General features: G+C 39.2%; 1 protein-coding gene and 1 long non-coding RNA gene across 5 annotated transcripts in view; one reads left to right on the forward strand and one right to left on the reverse strand.

Annotated features, from left to right (window-relative positions):
* The window catches only part of LOC130923702 (uncharacterized), a 66,092-nt gene that overhangs the window by 38,806 nt on the left and 4,842 nt on the right, over positions 1-22,444 (forward strand). The gene's annotated exons all lie outside the window — the stretch shown is intronic.
* The window catches only part of ppp3cb (protein phosphatase 3, catalytic subunit, beta isozyme), a 78,540-nt gene that overhangs the window by 36,167 nt on the left and 19,929 nt on the right, over positions 1-22,444 (reverse strand). For all 4 annotated transcript variants that reach the window (XM_057849610.1, XM_057849612.1, XM_057849611.1 and 1 more), the window contains exons 2-4: positions 19,469-19,669; positions 7,180-7,304; positions 1,377-1,488 (exon numbers count right to left, since the gene is read on the reverse strand). In XM_057849610.1, coding sequence (XP_057705593.1) covers positions 1,377-1,488; positions 7,180-7,304; positions 19,469-19,669 — 438 coding nt within the window. The remainder of the gene's footprint in view (positions 1-1,376; positions 1,489-7,179; positions 7,305-19,468; positions 19,670-22,444) is intronic.

The raw sequence follows: 22,444 nt of genomic DNA on the forward strand, positions 1-22,444 counted from the left end.
TACAATACAATAAAATTAAAACTGTTTCAGCCTTCCAAGACACTCAGATTTACCATTCTCTGTTTTGTGTGTGTGTGTTTTTGTTAGATGCAAATAAATAAATGAAATTTATATTTTATTTATATTTAACTTTTTTGATAGTCCAAAAAAAGGTCCTTAACCGAAATGGTCCAAATTCTGTTTTTTGAACCGGTTACGATTGTATATGTTTTAATAATGTTTTTTTATTTATTTATTTATTTTTCATTTAACGTGTGGATACATAATAAAGTGGGGAAAATTTGAATCTACTGTTTCCAATTTATTATTTATTTCATTTGGATTCCTTTATTTTCCATCTTTTTTAAGATTTGGATGCATTATTTTAATTAAAAAAGGAGAAACTGTCAATATTCTTGTTTAATTTGTTTTATGTTCTTTTTATATTTAAGCAAACAAAATGGGAGAAACTAGGAAATTTACCTCTTTATACTTTATTTTCAATGTTCATGCATCTATTTTTTTTAAAGGAAAAAAAGTAAATATGTCATTTCTATAGCTCTGCGTCTTTCACGGTGGACTACAAAAATGCTATTTACGTTTTATTTTACTGAAAAACAAAGTTGATGCACATAATTTAGTTTTGCAGGCCACACAAAAGTGCCACGAGTTTGACACCAGATTAAATGGAAGAAAGGTGGAGAAGACTGGATTGTGGGAAAGAAAGGCTGAAATATTACTACAAATTGCTAAATACTTCTAATGATTAGCTAAGAGTACAAAAAAATGTTTTAAGTTGCTATCATGGTTTAATTTTGAGTATTTTGTTGAAAGCATGTCACAGATAGTATCTTAACTCTTGGGAGGGCTGGCAGCGAATGTGAGTGAATGAGTTTAAAATGACATTTTATGTTGACTTATCTTTGTTCCATTTATTTGACACCTATCACCTTGCTTCTTAACCTTCTGGGACGTGACCCAATCATAGTGTGCCAGCTCAGCAGTTGTCATTTAAATGCAGCAAAGTTAAAAACCACAAGAAGCATACACAGTAATTGCACCGTTTCTGATTATTGCTGACTTTGACGATGTACAAGTGCTACGTACAGTATTATGCAAAAGGCTCGATTCGCTTTGCTGTTTTAATGACCCTTTCCACAAGATTCTAACATAGTAAACCAGTGAATAGGAGAGGATAAAATGTAGGCTTTATAGAAGTGCAGATAGAGCATTTTTATCACTTCTCCATTTATGAAACACTTAAGCGCTGTGTTCCTCACATTATGATAAAATTAAATAATCACTGAAACGGACAACTGTAGAAATTTTTCCACACTGCATAAACAATAACATCAAAAGCACAAATGACATTTAGAAGGAACAAATGCGTTACTCACATTCTTGTTTGAAGGTGAAATATTCCGTCAGATGTCTACATTCATGATTTCCCCGTAGAAGAAAGAGTGTCTTTGGGTAGAGGATTTTCAATGACCACAAGTATAACACGCACTAAATGGTAAGAGAAAAACAGAATAAGCAAATTAATGACAGGTTATTTTACTTTGTTGCAGTCATTTTTTGTGGTTTCCTGTTTAATTTATCCATGGTTACATTCGTACAGACTGATAATCTGAATTCTTATTCTGTTGGCTGGCACTCTGTTTATTTGTCTCATCACGCAACTGTCTGTCTCTGCACAGAATGTAAATGTCTGAGACGAGCCAAAATACAGAAGTGTTGGACCTCATTGTTCCAATAGCAATAATGCTACTGGAAGTAAACCAAGCAACTTGAACTTAAATGTCAATAAACTAAAGTAAATCCAGAATGTAATTGCCTTCGCTGACATCCTCAAAGTGATTGCTCTACATTAGGTCTATCTGCCCTTGGTGAGTGTAACAAAGGCGGACTAAATATTGCTCACCTCCCTTCAAACTGTCAATGACATAACACTCATCCCATCACGGGTCACTTCAGCCAGACAATGTGATCACAGAAATACCTTCATGCACTTGCATCTATTGTACAGAAACAAATGCTCAATCCAATCATTTACCTTTTTTTAAGCACAATCTCAAGGAACAGAATAAGGGAATTGGGGACTTTAACCCCTTTATGGGGCAGTCATTGTCCTATCAATTAGTGGAATTGATGAAACTTATTTATTTTTAATGTCAGTTGTAAGGCCAGGCAACCTAAATTTCAGTGAGAGTTCTTAAAAGACCAAATGTGAAGTAATTTCATAAAATGCCAAATAGGGTCACAATTAAAGTAATTAAACATTGTCCAACAAATAAAGCCTGAAAAAATAATTTATATGTTGTATATTTGACAAAATAATCGCGTTTCCGAAGTTCGAGCCTGAAAGGGGACGAACCCGGAAGGGACACGTCACACCGAGAACAGCGATGACAGCGCTCCATACGGCCGCCATACAAAGCCCTTCAAACAATGATTCAAACAGCGATATTAAGCCACAGATCGAGCGCAAGTGAGGAGATCCAAGTTTTTGAAGAGTTGGAGGAAGAGGAGGAGGTTGGAATTTTATGTTGGACCGTACATGTATTAGCCAGACGCTAATCAGGACGCAAACAATGTGCCCAGATTACCTGACATGGAATTGAGACAAGACCCATCGAGATTACAAGATTGGTAAGATTTAGGCTGTTATTATTTTTATGATTTGAAGCATGTTACGTAAATAAACCATCTACTATTGCCTGGGATAAAAGAAAAGTTTTGACGAATTTATAAGTGTAGGCAAAATGAACTCAATACAACTATGATCGGGGATTGCCACGAGTTTGCTGTTTATTCCACAACACGATCGAGGTTTTGCCTCGAGTTACCTTTCAGCTAGCGTCACTACCTTCTGCTGTTCATTCCACAACAGTTGGCAGCTCTGCTTTGACAAAGTCATCAGTCATCTATCCAAAAATCACTTACTTTTTTGCAAATCCTTTATCGTAAGCAGACAAGTAGATGAAGCAGGCATCTTCGAAGTGTTTGTAGCAGAGAATACTACTCGATGATGGCGTAAAATTCAAGCGTTTCGTGCGAACGAAAGATGTCCATTTAAGTGCCCTGCTATCCTTTGGCCACTCATACAACTTTTCTTTAAATTGAAAACAATACATCGCCACACACTGCCGTGTCATCTTACCGAGAAGTAATGCAATAATACTGTGTGTATGGCGGACTTCCCTCGCAGTTCTCGGTGTGACGTCATTTCCGAAGATTTCCGAAGATTGTCGAAGTAAAGCATTTTCGTTGTCAAGGGCATTGCTATGGGTTAAACAAAGAATCTGGGAGGGTTGCGTTAAAAAAAAAAAAAAAATATATGCTTATAATTGTTTAGCCATTGATATTATTCAAAAACATGGTTGGCCAACCTTACTTCACATTTGGTCTTTAAACTGACACTCAGAAAGGAAAAACATATGTAATTGTGACATGCGCAGATTTGACTAAATGTACTGGAAATAGAAGAAGAAGCCGTAGCGACTTCCGTGTCAATAAAACTTGCATGTCTCAAATCCCCCAGGCTTTAGCACTCATTCCACCAACCTGTTCTGCACACCTGATCGTCATCATAGCCACCCAACTTATAGACAAGTTTCCGAAGTACTTCTTCTTTACTTCGCATTTCAGCTCGCGACTTCAGTTTTACAATTTCTCTAACCAAAACAACAGTGGAGCTGGAGTGGTATCAGTCATAAAAATCCCTCCAAAAAGATAATTTGGAAATACCGCGTCCATCAGCCATCATCACGACATGGGAGTAAAACATGTTCATGAAGGAAGATGTGGAACCAAGCCCGTGCCACCACAAAGACCCGGTGTTTATGTAGGCATGTTGGCGCTGTGTAATGGAAGGCATGTTCTTCCTGTCCCTGCATATTCACATGTCCGGTGCTCAAAAAATACTAAAGCTAAAATCTTGCACATGAAACGACTTGTTGTTGTTTTTTGATATTGTTATTACGATGATGATTGTAATTATGATGATGTTTAATATTATTTATTTGTTTATTTATTTATACAACTACTGTACTGCTGTGGCTGCAACACATGCTATCTGCTGCTAGCCTGTTGCTATTCAGTACGTGTAGGATGGCACAATAATGGAAACGCATAAATGCAAGTGTTACAAGTATTTTGTTCATTTGTTTACAGGTGGAAAACGCTGTTAGCCAAGGGAAGACAACTTGATGTGCCTCACAGCAGCACTTACTGTATGTTGATGGACATGTATCGAGACTACATGCATTCTACTTATGCTCCACCTTCGTTATTATTTTTAAAAAAAATTCATAAATTGTGATTTATTGACTGTTTTGCACATGCACTATTCGTTTCAAATAAAACAAGAAATGGTATGTTGTCCAAAAGTTTTATTGCGATCAATATCTGCAATAAAAAAGAATGACATACTATTTGTGTTTATCTGTAAATGTGTGATGAGCTCATAATACCATAACTACAGTGGGGCAAATAAGTATTTAGTCAACCACTAATTATGCAAGTTCTCCCTCTTGAAAATATTAGAGAGGCCTGTAATTGTCAACATACGTAAACCTCAACCATAAGAGACAGAATGTGGAAAAAAAAACAGAAAATCACAGTTTGATTTTTAAAGAATTTATTTGCAAATTATGGTGGAAAATAAGTATTTGGTCAATACCAAAAGTTCATCTCAATACTTTGTTATGTACCCTTAGTTGGCAATAACGGAGGCCAAACGTTTTCTGTAACTCTTCACAAGCTTTTCACACACTGTTGCTGGTATTTTGGCCCATTCCTCCATGCAGATCTCCTCTAGAGCAGTGATGTTTTGGGGCTGTCGTTGGGCAACACGGACTTTCAACTCCCTACACAGATTTTCTATGGGGTTGAGATCTGGAGACTGACTTGGCCACTCCAGGACCTTGAAATGCTTCTCATGAAGCCACTCCTTTGTTGCCCTGTCTGTGTGTTTGGGATCATTGTCATGCTGAAAGACCCAGCCACGTCTCATCTTCAACGCCCCTGCTGATGGAAGGAGATTTTCACTCAAAATCTCTCGATATGTGGCCCCATTCATTCTTTCCATAACACAGATCAGTCGTTCTGGTCCCTTTGCAGAAAAACAGCCCCAATGCATGATGTTTCCACCCCCATGCTTCATAGTGGGTATGGTGTTCTTCGGATGCAATTCAGTATTCTTTCTCCTCCATACACGAGAACCTGTGTTTCTACCAAAAAGTTCTATTTTGGTTTCATCTGACCATAACACATTCTCCCAGTCCTCTTCTGGATCATCCAAATGCTCTCTAGCGAACGGCAGACGGGCCTGGACGTGTACTTTCTTCAGCAGGGGGACACGTCTGGCAGTGCAGGATTTGAGTCCCTGGCGGCGCATTGTGTTACTGATAGTAGCCTTTGTTACTGTGGTCCCAGCTCTCTGTATGTCATTCAGTAGGTCCAACCCCGTGTGGTTCTGGGATTTTTGCTCACCGTTCTTGTTATCATTTTGACGCCACGGGGTGAGATCTTGCATGGACCCCAGATCGAGTGAGTCTTCCATTTTCTAATAATTGCTCCCACGGTTGATTTCTTTACACCAAGCGTTTTACCTATTGCAGATTCAGTCTTCCCAGCCTGGTGCAGGTCTACAATTTTGTCTCTGGTGTCCTTCGACAGCTCTTTGGTCTTGGCCGTAGTGGAGTTTGGAGTGTGACTGACAGAGATTGTGGACAGGTGTCTTTTATACCGATAATGAGTTAAAACAGGTGCCATTAATACAGGTAACGAGTAGAGCCTCCTTAGACCTCGTTAGAAGAAGTTAGACCTCTTTGACAGGAAGAAATCTTGCTTGTTTGTAGGTGACCCAATACTTATTTTCCACTCTAATTTGGAAATAAATTCTTTAAAAATCAAACAATGTGAATTTCTGTTTTTTTTCCCACATTCTGTCTCTCATGGTTGAGGTTTACCCATGTTGACAATTACATGCCTCTCTAATCTTTACAAATAGGAGAACTTGCACAATTGGTGGTTGACTAAATACTTATTTGCCCCACTGTATAATCTAACCAGATGAACAATACCTTCCTTGTAACAACAAAATCTGTGTTCAGCCCTTCTGCATTCGGCAATTGTAATATTATTTGTAATTTTGCCTCATTTTGGTCGCTCAAGTGGCCGGCGTATCAATCTCCACCTCATGTTAAGACAGGGTGCACAGATTTTTAGAGTTTTGTCCACGAATGATAAACGAAGTGAAAAGAACAAACCCTTGCTTCATCTACGTCGTGCTGAGTCTCATTTTTGGAGTTTCCGTGGGTTCCACTGGTTTGATTTTGCAGTTTAACTTTGTCTACACACTGCTTACTTCAACCAAACTTCATGTTGTTCTGTCTAAACCTGAAGTCCGTAGCAGAAAATGTTAAAGTTGGCGCCGCCCGTGTTTTGCTCAGGAAACTTGTCCATACACACTCAGCCCTCTGCCTCAGTGCGAGTTTGTTCGCCTTTCCAGCAACTTACAAGCATTTTACAGTCACCTTGCCTTCCTGGACCTTGATACCCGTTTTTGACCTTTTGGCCCTCTGCCTCCAGCCCGTACCTCATCTAGGCCTGTGCCTTTTTCTGTCCGTATTACAGTGACCCTCAACTTGCGATAGGAACTGGACCCGGAACGTTTTCTGAAACGTTTCCTGTCTCAATAAACCTTTGATCTGAGTTCTGTATTCTTGGGTCTATTTGTTCCCTGTTTAATGTCAGCTCCGTCCATTTCTATTTTTAACGTTAGTGTTATTTCATGCATTGTTTCCGTTTTTCTACCGTCAGATCTTTCAACCATTTGTCAATCGTTTAGTATCTCCAGCGATGTCTTTATCTCAGATACAGAGCAGCTCAGTCTTGCACCTGTCCTGTCGTCTGCTCAATGAGTTACTAGCGTCTATCTTACTCTAGTAACAGAGACACATATAATGACGTCACAGACGTGTGCGGTAAAGAAGGTATGTTCCATTATTTTTCAATGAGTGTTTTGATGCGAACAGATCGGATTATAAACAGACATTGACCACCCCTATCGTTTTGAATAGAATTTTGATCGCAATGGGTTTGATTGGAACAGAATATTCTCAGAAGAATTTTTATTCTGATCGGGCTTTAACCTGAATAAATGTGTTCATGTAGTAAAATAAAATTTTTTACCTCAATGCTGAAATAGCCCCTGTCTACATAGTCCCCCAGGAAGAGGTAGCGCGTGTTGGCAGGGGAACCTCCCACTTCAAACAACTTCATCAGGTCGAAGAACTGGCCGTGGATGTCTCCACACACTGTGAGGATGATACATAAGCGCGTGAACAACAACATGGTGATTGAAGTCACATTAATGATTTGAACTCGGAAATTATGTTGCTAATCCAACTAGACACATCCAAAATGCCAGTGTTTACATTTACAAAATTCATGAAACAACACGTAATCTTAGATTCTAAGACCTACAGACATATTAAACAATAAATTACGTGCTTAGATTTCATGTTTCTCTTGACAGTAGAAATGATTGTTTGTCTTTAATGAAAGATTGAGGACATGAAAAATCTGTGAGTATTTAGTTGTTATTTTTGTACTTCAAATAATAAAAAAATCAGTTTTAAAAAAGAAGGTTTGGAGAATTTTGAGGTCAACAATGTCTCTAAAAGATTAATCCACAATCAATAGTTGTCGATTAATTTGATAATCAATTAGTTGAGCCACAGTGGCAGTTCGAGTTGGCAGACATAATGGCTCTCCAAAGTAAACCACAACTACAATGTGGCCTGCAACAGTGAAGAGTTTGACACCCTTGGACCAGTGGTTATCACGAGCTACTTCTGTGTACCCACTCGCTGATTACATCTTTATCTGCAAAAATGTCACGACGTGGGGGCAAGGTGGACTCAAATGCAGGGAAAACAACAAGGGAGGCAAGGCAGGGCAGTGGTGAACTCAAAAATGATTTAATATCAGTTCACAAAAGACAAAGTACAAAGAGAAGCAGTGGGGATCAAACAAAAGGCCAGGAAACAAAACTTACTTGGGAACTCAGGAAATGAACGCGAGGGCTTTTACCCAAGAACGGACAATGACGCAGCAAGAACAGACAGCACATGGGGAACTTAAATGCAGACATGGGGTAATGAGATAATGAAGCACAGGTGGGTGATACAAGGGGCAACAGATTTTTGGATACACAAGGAGAAGTGACAACAGGTGAAATCAATGGAAAATCATAGGGACAAGTCACAATACCAAGGGTGTATCAGTTGATACAAATGACTTTTGTAACCAGAGAAGGGTCATCTGACCCTAATCAGCATATATTTTGTTAGCACTAAGGTCTTCATTAGTCATTCCCATTTACACTCGCAAAACTACAGGGTTGGATTGCTCCAGTTAGCATCTTGAGTGTTTGCAAGGCAGGGCTTCCTTGGCTTTGTTGGACAGTGGACCGCTCAGGGAGGCAGTCAGGCGGACAACCTTTTTACATATTCCAAAAGAAGCAGTTTGCTTACGTATGAACTGTATTGTGAAGCTTGTGTTTGGTGTGACAAAACAGCTGTTTGAGCTGCTGTGGAAAGTTCTTTGATCATTGTGTGCTTCAACATGATAAACTGTGAACCATAACAACTGAATGTTGGACTTGTCAAGACAAAGCAAGGGTGCATGATTTGTACCAGATGTTCTAGCACTCAATTTTCTAAAATGTAGACAGTCTGGTTTAGCTACAGTTCTGGATGCTAGTCATATTTTCATGCTACATGGCCCCAGATCCGGCGGCATGGGCGGGCATTAGGGGGCCGGGCCCACTCTGAGAGACTGCCGTAGCTCGATTAAACTGTACTGTGTAATTTTTTTTTTTTTTTTTTTTTTTTAATCTTCCACAAAAACACACACACACACACGGAGAGGACGAACCCTCTATTCATCCTATCTTGATCTGTTTTCATTCAATTCAACCAATCTGAGCAGTGAATGAAGGCAATTTCTAGCCAATCAGACATACCTGTCATGTTGTACGACTTTGGCGTAATTTGTACAAGTGAGCACTAATTTTTAAATGGGTACTCTGTACGTTCAAAATCTGTACGTTTTTCGCACCTTACGTTTTTCTTCTCCGTTCGGATTTCGTCATCGTTTCGGCAACGAGACAATATGCGTTACTATGCGTTACTACGTTGGTTGAATGACGCGAGAAAAGTCAGGGATACTGAGAGCGAAGTGTTTGTTGTGACGCTGTTGCAAACGAGATACTAGGCTAGGTGACTCCAACATTTCCTGACTGTAGCCGACAGCCTACAATCTACGCCTAGATATCTCATGCATATAAACTACATGCGAAATGACAGACTCGGTCGAGTTAGTAAACAGCCGCCATTTTAGAGCAGTACACTTCTCAGAAAGGCTCTGTTGTAGTGAACCTTCCAAGCGAACCTAAGTAACCTTTTATCTAAAATACTCCTAAATTGGCAAAATCTTGACTTGAATCTATCTTTGAATGATGAAACAGTTTTAAAACTTTCACGTCGAAATGAAATAATAAATAAATGACTTCCAAACATAGCAAAGGTTACTGTTTTTTTTTTTTTTTTTTTAAATGAAAATAAAATAAGGTAGGTAGAGAAAGGTAACACCAGTTAGCCTACTTTGCCAAGTAACTAATTACTCATATATTGAGGTAACTGAGTTACTAACTCAATTACTTTTTGGAGTAGTAATTTGTAACTACTTAATTACTTTTTTAAAGTAAGATTAACAACACTGGTCATAAAGATGAAGTCTGCAGAATGAAAAGTGACGAAAGGGGAGATTTTATTCCGCCAATTTGCTGCCGAACACAATTTACCTGCAACTATTGCTGATCACTTCTTAGAATTAGCTAAAGAAATGTTCCGACTCAAAGATTGCATCGGTGAGTTAATTTATCAAATGACCTTTTTAATTTATAATTGAACACACTAACAAACTACTACTATTAAATACTTATTTGCCCCACTGTGTGTTACAATATTACCAATAAAGTCATATTATTTTAAAAATTGAGTTTTATTTTTGTTTCGTATTGCACGCTATATACAACATTGTAAGATTAGTCACCAATTTGTAAGGGCATACGTCACTATTTGTACGATTGCCAACGGCCTCGGGTGGACAGGTATGTTCAATCACAGATAAGGGGGGCGGGCCGAGTAGCCGGCCATTGGGTACTGCGATTGGATAGGGGATTGCTTCGGTAACAGAAATGGCGATTGAGCGGCTCCTCCGTTGCTAATTCAAATTGGAATGGACATCCGTGTTTTTTTGTGCTCTTTAGCTGCTGTAGTTACTAGAGCTGGGAATCTTTGGGGACCTAACGATTCAATTACGGTTACGATTCAGAGGCTCCGATTCGATTATAAAACGATTATTGATGCACCCCCCTCTTTTTTTTTTTTTTTTTTTTTTTTTTTTTTTTTTTTTTTTTTTTTGTACATTAGTTCCAAAATTGTTCAAAAATCCTCTCAGGCTAAACCAAAATACTATTTCAGTATCAAGTTAACATATAACAGTAAACAAATATACAAAAATAACAGTAAATACAATTCTCCAGTCCCCATGCTGTATCAGCAGCTTTAAACTACATTCAATTAATTTAATGTTGTGAATCAACCGTTACAGTTGTTAAAATTGCTCCCGTCATTCCATGATTTCCCTTCTGTCTACTTTTGACATGTCAAAGTTTTAAAACTTTTTCATCATTTAAAGACAGATTTAAGACAAGAGTTTGCAGATTTAGGAGTATTTTAACTAAAAAGTTAATTAGGTTCGCTACAAAAGAGCGTTCTAGAGAAGTCTACTGCTTTAAGATGGCGGCTGTTTACTAACTCCGGCAAGTCTGTCATTTCGCATCTCAGTTCATTAATACATGCTCTAACACCGCCGTCGTCTGTCATTTTGCATCTAGTTCTACATACATATGATATCTACTGTAGCCATATTTTTGTAGCAACTAGCAACTGGGTGTTGTTTGTAGCGGCTGTCGGCCGCATTCAGGTATGATTGTTTTTTTATCTAGCGGCATGACTTGAACATGATATTTACCCTCGGTCCGTTCCTCATTGCGTCCCAATGACTGCGCCTACTGTGTTTTACTTCCACTTCACCTGGTATAATTCAGTAATCGGAATTTGGATTTTTGTGAATCGTTCTCGAATCTTCCGCGGCCGAATGGCGAATAATCTAAGAATCGGAAATTTTGCACGCCTCTAGTAGTTACCTCTTCAAGCATGACTGTTCATTTCACTGCTCATCTTGACATCCGGGCTCATGTTGATCAGTGCATATTTTATTTTTACGCTGAAGCACTTTAGTTGAATAAATGCACACAGAACTGTAATATTGTTTTTCGTTTGTCTTATAGATTTTACGATGAACTACCCCTTGTGACTTCAGTGACAGAAAATATTCCAGTGCACTGATGTAGTAATGTACGGGTAATAACGCCACTGTTCAGGCTAAATTTACGTTGAAGAAGTGTCCCCCCCACCCAAATGTAATGCCCCCCTTCCCTCCTGTATTTTCTTTCTGCAGCTGGGTCTTTATAGCCAAAAAAAAAAAAAAATCCCAGGACTTCCAGTGTTAAAGGGAATGAAGGGAGCCACTTTGATTGGAGGCAAGTTAATTAAGCTGCACTGTGTCATAAGTGGTATAGCTAGCCCACCTGATGATCACCAGGGCTGTGCCCATTCACAAAATTAGCAACACCCGCATGACTCTTTACTTCGTTTCGCTATTATACAGTATTTATGCATGTACTGTATACACTAGCACCTCAAATGACCTTTCTTGTTTGAAGCTGTCACATTCTGAAAGACTTCAGGACCGTATGATCTGTCAGCACACAAATTCCCATCCGCCTCTCTCACCATCTGTCTGCTTTCACTTAGTCAAGTTCCCCTCTACAGCCACTTCACTTTAGATCTTTTGCATCTGTCTGACTACAGACACCGTTCTGTCCTCCCATTTAGTCGCAACCTTTTGTCTGTCTTTTTTCAGTTGACCTGGGAAATGTGAATGTTAGTGGAATTGAGCCATAAACATTTGAATCTTTGAAAGTCAGCATGCCTCAGTAAAAGCTGGGTTTCTAGTGTTGTGCACGAATGTTTCCCCAATTTTAGATGAGAAAAATCTCCATCACCAAATAAAAGTCTCAATTTACTCACAAATGCATGCATTTGATGTGTAATGTGTGCTTGTTTAGTGGAACGTTAACTTATAAACTTGCAGGAAGCCATGACTCATTCTATTGTATTTAACTCTTATATGTGTACTGAAGAAAGGAATAGGAGCAAAACTTTCCTCATTGGAAAGAAATGTGGTTGAGTGATTGTGCACACTGTATTGATGAACCAGTCATTATAGGTAGGAGACAATCAACATTAGTCTGTCTATGCTTGCTTGCAAAAGAAGTACAAATCTGGCCGGGCATCCCTAAACTTTTTCCTTCTGGTGAATCCATTCTTTTGTCGATTCGATGTATCCTTTGGACACAGCTGGAAGAGAAAAATCCTATTCATCACTTGCTTTTTTGCAGACTCCTTATACTTTGCCAAATTGTAACTGGGAATTGCTTAGAATTCAGAACTCTAACTTAGAGGGAACCTGGGACTTAAAGACTTGTAGGCTCTAATAAGCCACAATTGTTCTCTTTTACTAAAATATGTTATTAGAAACACATAAAATATTGCCATTGATTTAAAAATCTATAATATTTAGTACGTTTTGACCTACTGAGGGCGCCATGTTTTATGGACGCTTGGGGTGATGACAAAGATTGTCACTGTCACTCGACGAATACTACCGGGTTACTACAATTTCTTCTATGCAGAGAGACATTCAACGCATGCGCTCATTGGTTAAACGTGGCGAGTACCTACTATTTGTGTTTTTATTGAGTCTTTTATTACCTTTTCATTGCCTCAAAATACTTTTTGCATGTGTTTCGCTCTCATACTTTTAAGCATAGTGTTTTCTTGTGATAGCTTTAAAGCAGATAGTTGATCTGTTGTCCACAATAGTCAGGTAGCATATTTAAACCACCCTTACATGTATTTGATATTGCTACGTTTAAGAATTTTCTCAAGGCATCTTTAGTATGTTTTGTCTTTATGCATCTAAACAAAACAAGCTGAAAGCGCACAGTAGTACTATGGGTGTCAAATTCCCCTCGTGTAGCACGCATTAGCAAATGTAGAACGTTTCGCCGGTGTAGCAAATTTTGGCATAACACAGTTTTTTTTTCCTACTCTCGTCACGTCTCATCCCGTCTTTCCTGTTCATTTTGCTTTTGCTGCTCGTTTTGTGAAATATCGACAGTGCTGTCATGCTCATTAATGTTCCTCTCAGGTTCAAATTGAAAGGGTTGAACAGATGACATGTTTACAGTGGGGCAAATAAGTATTTAGTCAACCACCAATTGTGCAAGTTCTCCTACTTGAAAAGATTAGAGAGGCCTGTAATTGTCAACATGGGTAAACCTCAACAATGAGAGACAAAATGTAAAAAAATAAATCACATTGTTTGATTTTTAAAGAATTTATTTCCAAATTAGAGTGGAAAATAAGTATTTGGTCACCTACAAACAGGCAAGATTTCTGGCTGTCAAAGAGATCTAACTTCTTCTAACAAGGTCTAATGAGGCTCCACTCGTTACCTGTATTAATGACACCTGTTTTAACTCATTATCGGTATAAAAGGCACCTGTCCACAAGCTCTGTCAGTCACACTCCAAACTCCACTATGGCCAAGACAAAAGAGCTGTCGAAGGACACCAGAGACAAAATTGTAGACGCGCGCCAGGCTGGGAAGACTGAATCTGCAATAGGTAAAACACTTGGTGTAAAGAAATCAACCGTGGGAGCAATTATTAGAAAATGGAAGACATACAAGACCACTGATAATCTCCCTCGATCTGGGGCTCCATGCAAGATCTCACCCCGTGGCGTCAAAATGACAACAAGAACGGTGAGCAAAAATCCCAGAACCACACGGGGGGACCTAGTGAATGACCTTCAGAGAGCTGGGACCACAGTAACAAAGGCTACTATCAGTACCACAATGCGCCGCCAGGGAGTCAAATCCTGCACTGCCAGACGTGTCCCCCTGCTGAAGCCAGTACATGTCCAGGCCCGTCTGCGGTTCACTAGAGAGCATTTGGAATATCCAGAAGAGGACTGGGAGAATGTGTTATGGCCAGATGATACCAAAATAGAACCTTTTGGTCGAAACGCAGGTTCTCGTGTTTGGGGGAGAAAGAATACTGAATTGCATCCGAAGAACACCATACCAACTGTGAAACATGGGTGTTGAAACATCATGCTTTGGGGCTGTTTTTCTGCAAAGGGACCAGGACGACTGATCCGTGTAAAGAAAAGAATGACTGGGGCCATGTATCGAGAGATTTTGAGTGAAAATCTCCTTCCATCAGCAAGGGCATTGAAGATGAGACGTGGCTGAGTCTTTCAGCATGACAATGATCCCAAACACAAAGGACTGGCTTCGTCAGAAGCATTTCAAGGTCCTGGAGGGGCTTAGCCAGTCTCCAGATCCCAACCCCATAGAAAATCTTTGGAGGGAGTTGAAAGTCCGTGTTGCCCAACGACAGCTCCAAAACATCACTAGCAACAGTGTTTGAAAAGCTTGTGAAGAGTTACAGAAAACGTTTGGCCTCCGTTATTGCCAACAAAGGGTACATAACAAAGTATTGAGATGAACTTTTGGTATTGACCAAATACTTATTTTCCACCATGATTTGCAAATAAATTCTGTCTCTCATGGTTGAGGTTTACCCATGTTGACAATTATAGGCCTCTCTAATATTTTCAAGTGGGAGAACTTGCACAATTAGTGGTTGACTAAATACTTATTTGCCCCACTGTATGCCTGCCTCTCAGCTATTGGATGCGTTGTTGACGTCAGTGCGGCGGCACTGTATTTTGGGCTCCGCCCCTTGGCGCAAATTCATTCAAACTTGCTATTCCGCCCAAAATGGCCATCCACCGCTCACTTTAAAGTCGGCTCCCACATACACTATGAATGAGTTGCCAGTGAACTCTTCACACTAGGCTGCTGCTAGTTTGAAACGGCCTTTAATGTGGCATTTGTTTCTGTCCACAGACTTTATCAGCTGTGTTGCATTTCCAGGTAGACTATATTTTCTTCTTATTACATACAGCATGTGAAAACCAGGACTAACTTGTCTCAGCACTGTCTGAAAATATTACTCATCACTTGGCCCAGACAAAAGTCAGGATTGTTTAGATGTAGAGGAAGTTAGAATAGCAGATCAATATTTCTACGCTTGAAGAAGAAAGTTGAAAAGCCTCTGCTCTAAACACCTCCTATTCAACCAACTCTTAAATCTACCTTGTCTTCAGTTCTCCCCTGGTAGCTGTACCTGTGAAAGCCGTGTAATGTTCCTCCACTGGAACAACCCACACAGATTCATCTCACCACTTAAATTTGCATAAAGGCACACATCCGCACACACATTGTTGTCAATGTTCTGGATGAGTCTTGAGTTTGATTGCCGTCTCATCGCTGAAATCTCTTTTCCATTTTACTCTCCATCGATCTCAATCTATCCTCTGCTTCCACCCTTCATATTCTACTTGCTTCATACCATTTGCCTGTCGAGGAAAATCATGCAGATGTTGGAGGGCTATAATAAACCCGATTGTGTTTCTCAGTGAAGTGCGAGGGAACAACATTTTATGTTGAAAGGGCAGCGGATACACATGGCAGATGTCACTGAAAATCAGTGAGAGCAATATGGTTCAAACACAAATGTCTTTGTTTGTATACTGTAACTGGTTTGTTGGCTGAGCTCTCACGTAACAATGGAGGTGGCGTCATCAAATAATGCTATATGATTGCGATATTTATCAGTAACAAACATATACTTATGAAAGTTATGAGGCTGTTAATACGGCTTTTAGCTTGTCTCCACAGCAACGCTTGCGAGATTTATTAGGTTAAGTATGACAGCCTAAAGATGGTTGAAAATTCTCACTTAAGACTCAATTATCTATACCGCCATAGATTTCATAATGTAAATGACAGGACGCGGGGCCGATAAATAGGGGGCCTGCGTTGTTGGCAAGACGTCAAAGCTGACCGAGTCGAATCACAGACAAAGAGCTTTTATCATTGAAAATTCTTGTGAATAAATGCTTAAATTCCTGAATTCTTTATAGATATGGACGTAAAACAGTCTCAGTTCTTGGTTAAAAGCAAAAAAAAAAAATGTGCAGGTAGAATTTATTTTACGTAAATATGCCGAATGTGCGGCTCATCTTTAAGTTCACTGTGGCGCCGCCTTACCACAAGTCCACAACAAAGAGCTTTTTACGTTGAAACTCTTGTGAATAAATGCTTAAATCTCTGAATTCTTTATAGATATGGACGTAAAACGGGCTCAATTCTTGGTTAAAAGCAAAATAAACCGTGCAGGTGGCATTTATTTTACGAAAATATGTCGAATGTGCAGCTCGTCTTTAAGTTCACTGTGACGCCACCTACCGCAAGTCCACAACAAAGAGCTTTTTACATTGATGATGATGCCAATAATACCTCCTTGGCAGCAAAATATTATATATAAGTTGGGGGTAGAGCACAACTTTTGTCTCAATGAGGCTCCCCAACTTACTTCAACATTGTATTTACTTTGACACTCCTGATGTACTGTGTAGTATGATAAATTGGCTATATGTAGTCATTACAAATATGAAATATATTTACGTTTTCATGGAGATTTGTCATGTTTATGAAGAGGCTAAAGCAATAACAGTATTGGTTTGCTAATATCCTGTGGTGTCAAGGTGCCAAGATACTGTCATGAACCACATCGTAGGTTTCCTTCAGAGGGCCATTACCTCATTTCCTGCCATTGACAATGATTAAACTGAGAGGTCTGGCTGTGAATGCTCATCTTTCAATGCCATTGACAGGGCTAGATGTCAGTCAAAATGGATTAGGTGTCTAGCGCCATCCATGGCAGCCAGTGAGTTAAGTCTGCCAAGTAGGGCCGCAAGAATGAATTGACTAATTGACAACCAAACATTTGTTGACCTCAAAATTGTGCAAATTCTCTTTCTCGAGCCTCTGGATAGCAGTTTTTGGCTTACATTTTTCATTTTTATTAGTTTTCAAAATTCTAAAAAAGGATAATTTTTTTTTTTTTTTTAAAGTTATATTTATTTATTTTAATTTTTTAAACTGTATAAAAAATAAATATACATTTTGTAAAAATAAAACAAAAAGGAACATTCAATAAATATACTTTAATATATACCGTACGGTGGTACCTCTACATATGAAGTTACTTCGTTCCAGGACCTTGTTTGTAAGTCGAAATGGGTGTATGTCGAGCAGGATTTTCCCATAAGAATACATTATAATTCCATTAATTCGTTCCACATTCCGAAAACCAACACTAAATCCTTAACAAATACTACTGGTACTTTTAAAAATGGCAATGACACATAGCAAAACAAATAGATGATAAATAAAAAACGGAATAAGAATTCAGTATGATATTTATAATAATTTCTGTTATAATGTAACGAATCGGGTTCTAATGAGGTGGATGTGTTTTGCGCACTGAACCTGAACACACCGCGTGGCTGACGTGACAGTGAGATAGGTGTGGTAGAGATTTTACTTTCTCTTTTGTTTTTTTGTTATTAGCGTCAACTGCAGCGGACAAAAGGAGTGTTTTTTTGCACAATTTCTGAAATAAATGATTAAAAACCTCAAGGAGCTGGCGATTTCTTTGGCAACGTTACCACAATAATAATTGTCACCTTAACTTATAAAGACTGCCGAACGGAGGTCGAAGGAGGACCGTCGAGATCGTAGACATTCTACGGCCGTATCGTCGAGCCAGTTCACTGACGCGCACACCACGCTAATATTTTTCTATCATTTCCATCTTCATTTCAATGTTACGCGTCACCTTTTTCCGTTTTTTACCACTTGCACTAACTTTCTTGGAGCCCATTGATTTCTCCTGCAAGAAAAACCGCCGTACGTCTGTCTTGCAGGAAAACAATGAAACAGCGGCGCTGTCATTAATCGTTGTATTTCAAGCTTGTCATCGGATGTAGAAACAAAGGTCGAGGCAAATTTTACGTCGGATGTCGAAAAGATCGTGTGTTGAAGCAATCGTATGTCGATGTACCACTGTATATATGGCGGAAAACATTCAGGTGACTTGAAGTTCTGCTCTGAGACCCCCAATTTAGCCAACTTTCAAAATTGTCCGATATGCATGTGTGATACATCATTGGAAAGCTTAAAATCTCAATTTTCCGGTGGAAGAAAAATTTTGAGCAGGAGGGCATTTTTTTTTTTTTTTTACATATATTTTTTAAACAGCAAAACCCTATCTGGAGGTGAGAGCACGCGAGAACAGAATTACAGACGCCATGACTTTAACGAGATATTATCGCGTACTTACTTTGTTTCGATCCAAAAACTCCATGTAGCATGTATCACTGAGTGTCAAGACACAGCTGTGAATGGCCACAGCTGGATTTTTTGGGGATTTTATGGATGAAAGATGGTAATATAACAAGGGTTACGATGCAGAAATCGCAGACATGAAGGAGTGATCGAGATTTTCTTTTTCATATATTTACCCTTTTAAACTTTTTTTTTCAACTTTTTTTGTTTGGATCAATTATTTATCATCTAACATATCGGAGGAAATGCGACAGTAACAAAAAAATACAATTAAGCGATAGTTATGAGGTAGATATCCGTGACTTTTTTACAGACGCCATTTTTTTCATTGTGACATAATTTGTTTAAAAGTTTAAAATATGTGAGTGAATAATTTTTTAAAGTCGTTTTTTTTTTTTTTTTTTTACGAAATATGAGACATCAATGAATGATTCTAAGCTAAAAACGACAGGCATTTTGAATAATCAATATAATTAATTACCTTCGTTTTATGGCTGGGTTGAAACAAAAGCGGTTGCGCGACGTCTGTAAACGGGGGTTTTCAGGGTAAAACGAACAAATTAAAAATAGTTCGGGGGCTTAATGTGCCATGAATCTGCTATGGCAGCATATAGACATATTGTTCTATCAAACACAACAGTTGTTTTAGCTTAAAATACAGCAGTTTCTTTTAAAGAGTGCAAGAGCAGAAACTGCTTTTTCAGTCTTTTCTGTGTTTTCCGCCATATATTTTTTTAATTTTAAGGTTGTTTTTTTTATTATTATTAAAAAAGGAAGGTAGTAAATATTCTCTGATTTCATTTGTCATCAAACTTTCATTGAATACTTCAGTACTTTAGAGGGAAACATAAAGTCGACTCATAATTTACTCATGCAACCCAAACAAAATGAGGTGGCGGGCCAGATCTGGCCCACTTGAGTTTGACACTGGCACTATACATCAACATCCAAATACCTGTTACTGGCGCCTCAATGTCCAACATAGTGCGCTCTTGGCGAAGAATGGCAGCACCCTCATCGATGATACGCAAGGCCACTGCCTCCTCCAGTCGGCCCTCCTTGGTGAGGTGAGCTTTGAGCAGGTCCACCCTCGGTCTGCCCTCGGCATCAAACACCTCCTTCATGGTCAGCCGATGGGCCAGAGGGAAGGGGACCGCTGTGGGGATGAATAATATGAATAAGTGTATGCCAGAACATTAAGCAAATTGATTTGCATCGTGAATAAGGGACCATAACATGATGTATTGATGTTTTCTCCTAAAACTCGCCTTCAAACATTACAATCCCTTTGCGCTCTCCATTATAGCGCTGCATGCTCTGACTACGTGAATTATGGAGGCTAAGGCATACTGTAATGAAGCAGGGGCTGCCACAGTTATCAGGGTTGCCTTCCTCTGTTCTGCAGTAATGTTTCCCGCCTCTGTTCCGCAGTAATGTCTTTCTTACATAATGAAGGCCCTCAGGCCGCCACTGGAGCACAGGGGGGGTTGACTGACGACGGGGGTGATACAGCGAGAGTGCACAGCTGCACGTGAGGAGTCACACACACAAAAACAAGGCACGTTGAGAACGCCGCAAACATACACGAGCGTGCACAAAGTCGGTGGTTGGAAACAAAAGGCTGAGGAGTGTTGGGCGCATGCGTACATAACGTAAGGAGACTTGGCATTTACATGGTTGATTGCTTATGTGTGAGAGGGACACATGAACACACATGAGATCATACGTAATAAAAGGTATTGTTACACAGAATCCTCTGAGCCTGTTCGAGCCCCACCACTGCTAACACAGATAATGGCCTAGATCACACGCTAAAAGTAGGCCTGGCTCTCTCTCACCACACACACTTTCACTCTTCCACTTAGTCTCTGTTTTGCACTCCTCTTGCTTCGTCTGTGTTTATCCCTCGGTTTTTACGATGGCCGTGCAGCGTGCAAGGTTTTCGCATTATTTTCAGTTATAACATTATAAAGTGAAATTTGCATTTTAACCAGGAACAAATTCCAAACAATAATTTACAAAGTACAGTACATGGGCACGCTTGCTAGTGGCAAAAAGTTACATATTACACCACCACATATGCCTGTATGTACAACTTATATCCCATTTCAACCCCATGATACCCCAATTTGCTCGCTATTGTTTAGTGCAGTCCTGTCCAAAGTCCGGCCCGGGGGCCAAATGCAGCCCGTTGTCAAATTTCATCCGGCCCCCGGCCTCTGTCATAAAATCAATAACATCTGGCCCGCACACAGACTTAATAAATTGGTCAGCAGTACTGCAACCAGCATATGAAGTAGCTTACACACGAAATGCTGCTCCTCATTTACCCACTAAAAGGCAGCAGCACTTTAACCCTTTATTGCCAAATGTATCACATTTGATGCACCTAAAATTTCATGATTTTCAGACTAATTTAGAGTTTTGACATTTCTTTTTGAGAAAAAAAAATGATGGATGCAAGTCAAAACATGCATCTGCAGGTTCCATGAGAAAAAAAAACATGATTTAGCATGGGTTATAGATATTAGAACGCTTATTACACATATTCATTTTGACTTTTCTTTTCACAAATTTGAAAAGAAGGTTTCATTAGGACTTTATTTTTCAAAATTTGGGATTCTCTGATAATTGCTTCATGTTGCAGGTATTTAAGGGCTAAGCAATATTACTCCGTGTGACCCTCTAATTCCAATTTTCTCAAATGGCGACAATCAACAAAAAAAGTTGACTGTGACAGCCGACGCTTCGAGGATAGGTGGAAATTGGACTATTTCTTCACTAAAATACGCAACAACTGTGTCTTGCCTCATTTGCAAAGAGACAGTCGCTGTTTTTTTAAAGATTTCAATGTGAGGCGATATTACCAAACAAGACACACTGACATGTACGACAAGATTACAGGGAAGATACGCAGCGAGAAATTGAAGCAACTTGAAGCTAGTTTAATTTTACAGCAGTCGTATTTCGCAAGAGCCCGAGAGTCGAAAGAGAACGCCGCAAAGGCTAGTTGCGAGATTGTTGAAATCTTTCATTAAAAAAAAAAAAATAAAATAAAATAAAGAAAATGTGACACACTGAATGGCTTGCTAAATTTTGCATAAATATATTGTTTTACGAAAAGGACGTCAGCCAAGGTCGGCCCCCAACATTTTTACCACGCCAAATCTGGCGTGAGAAAGTTTGGACACCCCTGGTTTAGTGGGACATTGAAAAATAATGAAAACAATGGTTTGAGTAATACAAATATAGTACATTGTCTTTTTAAAATGTTTATGTAAACTGTGCATAGATTATTCCATAAGGATACCATAATATGTTCAAGTGCAAAAAAGGAAAAAAAAGCCAAACTCACTTACTGTTGTATTTACTGTTTTTTATTTTATTGTACCTATTTGGTTTATAAAGTGACTTCTTGCATATTTACTTTCTAGATGTCGCAAATTAGCACAATGGCCAATTTTGGGGGAAACCTAACCTCTGTTATTCCCCAGGCAGTTACTGTATGTCCCATGTTGCATCTAGTTCCAAAGAAGTGATGAGAGAAGCATCATTTTGTCTGTTTAGTTTCCTTTTTTTTTTTTTACAGCATCGGAAGTACAGTACTGTGGTACATCAACATACAATCAATTCGACACACAATCTTTTCGACATCTGACGTAAAATTTGATTCGCCATTCTTTTCTACATCAGGCGACATGCTTACAATTTATGACAGTGCCGTAGTTTTCCTGCAAGACGGACGCTCAGCGGATTTTCGTGTGCGAAAAATCAACCAAGAATGTTAGTGCAGGTGGTGATGGAAATGATAGAAAAATATGAGCGTGGTGTGCGCGTCTGTGAACTGGCTCGACAATACGGCCTTAGAATGTCTATAAGCTCGGCGGTCCTCCTCTAACCTCTGTTCACCAGTCTTTATAAATTAAGTTGA

The sequence above is a fragment of the Corythoichthys intestinalis genome, chromosome 11 (genome assembly GCF_030265065.1).
Source record: "Corythoichthys intestinalis isolate RoL2023-P3 chromosome 11, ASM3026506v1, whole genome shotgun sequence".
Taxonomy (NCBI): domain Eukaryota; kingdom Metazoa; phylum Chordata; class Actinopteri; order Syngnathiformes; family Syngnathidae; genus Corythoichthys; species Corythoichthys intestinalis.